General features: G+C 44.7%; 1 protein-coding gene across 1 annotated transcript in view; it reads left to right on the plus strand.

The window, feature by feature from the left end:
- The window catches only part of Top3a (DNA topoisomerase III alpha), a 41395-nt gene that overhangs the window by 25331 nt on the left and 13289 nt on the right, over nt 1-2775 (plus strand). The window contains exons 8-9 of the mRNA XM_026780065.1: nt 541-623; nt 2486-2693. Of these exons, the coding sequence (XP_026635866.1) occupies nt 541-623; nt 2486-2693 (291 nt within the window). The remainder of the gene's footprint in view (nt 1-540; nt 624-2485; nt 2694-2775) is intronic.

The raw sequence follows: 2775 nt of genomic DNA on the forward strand, positions 1-2775 counted from the left end.
AAAAGAATCACTCGATAGCTTCCTTAGGAAGATGTGATGGATACCAGTGATCAGTGACTGTAGCATTATGAGGTAGAGGTAGGAGACTTACAAGTTCAAGGACAGCCTGGACTTTATGGTTTACTGTTTCAAGCCAAAAAGAAAAATATTTTTATTTATGTTTTGTAGTTCTTTTAAACAAATTTTACTATGTAGCCCTGGTTGGTCTGGAACTCACATAGACTAGGCTAACCTAGATTTCACACAGATCTGCCCATCTCTGCTTCCCAAGAACCACCATGCTCTTATTTGGGTTTTCTTCTTTGTTGTTTAGTTGGTTGGTTTTGTTGTTGTTCTTGTTAAGAGCACATTTTAAACAAACAAAACCCCAACTAGTTGTGATCTGTCTGGCCGACTGAATCCAGAAATCTTCCCTTGGACAGTCTTCCCCTCTTGGCATGATGGCTGTAGCTGAAGTGACAGGGCCAGACCTGCCCGAAGATGAATTAGGTGCTTGTGTTGTGCTCTGACTCACAAACTTCATCCTGTCTCTGTTGACAGGAGCTGGAGAAGCTGGCTTCTCGGAAATTGAGAATAAATGCTAAAGAAACCATGAGGATTGCAGAAAAACTCTACACACAAGGGTAGGTATAAGCTCACAGAGCAATCTTAAACCTGCCCCTTCCCTGGCTTCATGCTCGGGATTTATCCCAGGGCTTGCACACAGGAGGTAAGCATACTATCATTACGCCAAATCCCACTGTTGACCCCTCAGCAATTGTTCTGAGTCCTGGAAAGTGTCAGCCAGCAGGCAACACCTTTAGGATCCTGTTAGAATCCTCCTACCTCTGAGATCAGTGAGTGCCCTAGCAGTTGAGTGCCCTTACTGTCCACTCACCACTGCATGAGAACGTGAGGGGTGGGTTGTCCAAATTGAGTGCTGTAAGGATACAATACATTGTATATGTTAAAGTTGTTTATGAAAATAAAACATTTAGATTTCTTTCCTTTTTTAGCACTAAGGACTAAGTCTGGATCATCCCTCATGCGTGCTAGAATGCTAGACACTACCACTGAGCCATGTTAGCAGTTCTGTTTGCTTGTACTGTTCTTTTGTTGTTGTTTGTTTGTTTTCATTTTATGCATAAGGATATTTTGTCTGTGCACCATGTGTGGCTGGTGCCAGAAGAGGCCAGAAGTAGGAGTTGGATTCCCTGGAATTGGAATTACAGACAGATGTGAGCTTCCTTATGGGTGCTGGGAATTGAACCCAGGTCTTCTGGAAGAAGTACCCGGAGACATCTTTCCAACACCTGAGCAACTATTCTTTATATGCTATAAGAAAAGCAATAGAGGGCTGGAGGTGGCTTGGTGGTTAAGAACACTGACTGCTCTTACAGAAAACTCAGGTTCAATTCCCAGCACCCACTTGGTGGCTCAAACTATCTGTAACTCCAGTTCCAGAGGATCTGACTCCCTCATCTGACCTCCAAGGGCCCCAGACATGCATCTGTTACATATATATACTGGCAGACAAAACATAAAATAAATAAACCTTAAAAAAAAAAACTTTTAAAAAAGAAAAGAAAAGCTATTCAGGAGCTGGAGAGATGGCTCAGTGGTTAAGAGCACTTGCTGCTCTTACAGAAAGCCTAGGTTCAATTCCCAGCTCCCACATGGTAGCTTACAACCGTCTCTTATTCCAAGTCCAGGGATCCAATGCTGGCCTCTGGAAGCCCAGGCACAGTGATGGTGTATAGGTGTATATATAAATAAAACACATAAGTAAACTAATAAAATTAATTTTAAAAAAGTTATAGAAGGGGCTGGAGAGATGGCTCAGAGGTTAAGAGCACTGGCTGCTCTTCCAGAGTTCAATTCCCAGCAACCACATGGTGGCTCACAGCCATCTGAAATGAGATCTGGTGCCCTCTTCTGGCCTGCAAGCACACATGGAAGGAATGTTGTATATATAACAAATAAATAAAAAAAAAGTTATAGAAGGCCGGGCAGTGGTGGCGCATGCCTTTAATCCCAGCACTCAGGAGGCAGAGGCAGGTGGATCTCTGTGAGTTTGAGGCCAGCCTGGTCTATAAGAGCTAGTTCCAGGACAAGCTCTAAAGCTACAGAGAAACCCTGTCTCAAAAAACAAACAAACAAACAGTTTTAGAAGAAAATGCTGTCAGAACAGTCAAATCTATTGAGGCTCACAGCACACAGCGTCCTCTGTCAGACTGTTAAGAGGGGCCAATGGTGTGTCCCTGGCCTCAAGGAACTGAGAGTCAAAGACCTTTATCCTACATTATCCTTCTGCTTTCTTGTCTGTAGGTTTCCAGAATGACCTAACAGGAAAACCTGCTGCTTTTCACCCAGTAAGGGGCCCTATCTCCAGCTACCAGCTTAGATAGTTTACAGTCACATCGGCAGTGTCAGAAGACTACAACTTCCAGTGGTTACAAACCAATGGAAAGGCCTAACAGTGTCCTTTGGTGTACCTTTCTCTTAGGTATATCAGCTACCCACGAACAGAAACAAACATCTTCCCTAAAGACTTAAACCTGGCTGCATTGGTGGAACAGCAGACCCAGGATCCACACTGGGGGGCGTTTGCTCAGAACATTCTAGAGCGGGGTGGCCCCACTCCACGAAATGGGAACAAATCTGATCAAGCTCACCCCCCCATTCACCCCACCAAATACAGCAGCGGCCTGCAGGTGAGTTTCTGAGTGTGAGTCCCGCTGGAGCACAGCACAGGCACAGGGTGAGGAGTAAGACCAGCGGCCTGCAGGTGAGTTT

The sequence above is a fragment of the Microtus ochrogaster genome, chromosome 7 (assembly GCF_000317375.1).
Source record: "Microtus ochrogaster isolate Prairie Vole_2 chromosome 7, MicOch1.0, whole genome shotgun sequence".
In the NCBI taxonomy this organism is placed as follows: domain Eukaryota; kingdom Metazoa; phylum Chordata; class Mammalia; order Rodentia; family Cricetidae; genus Microtus; species Microtus ochrogaster.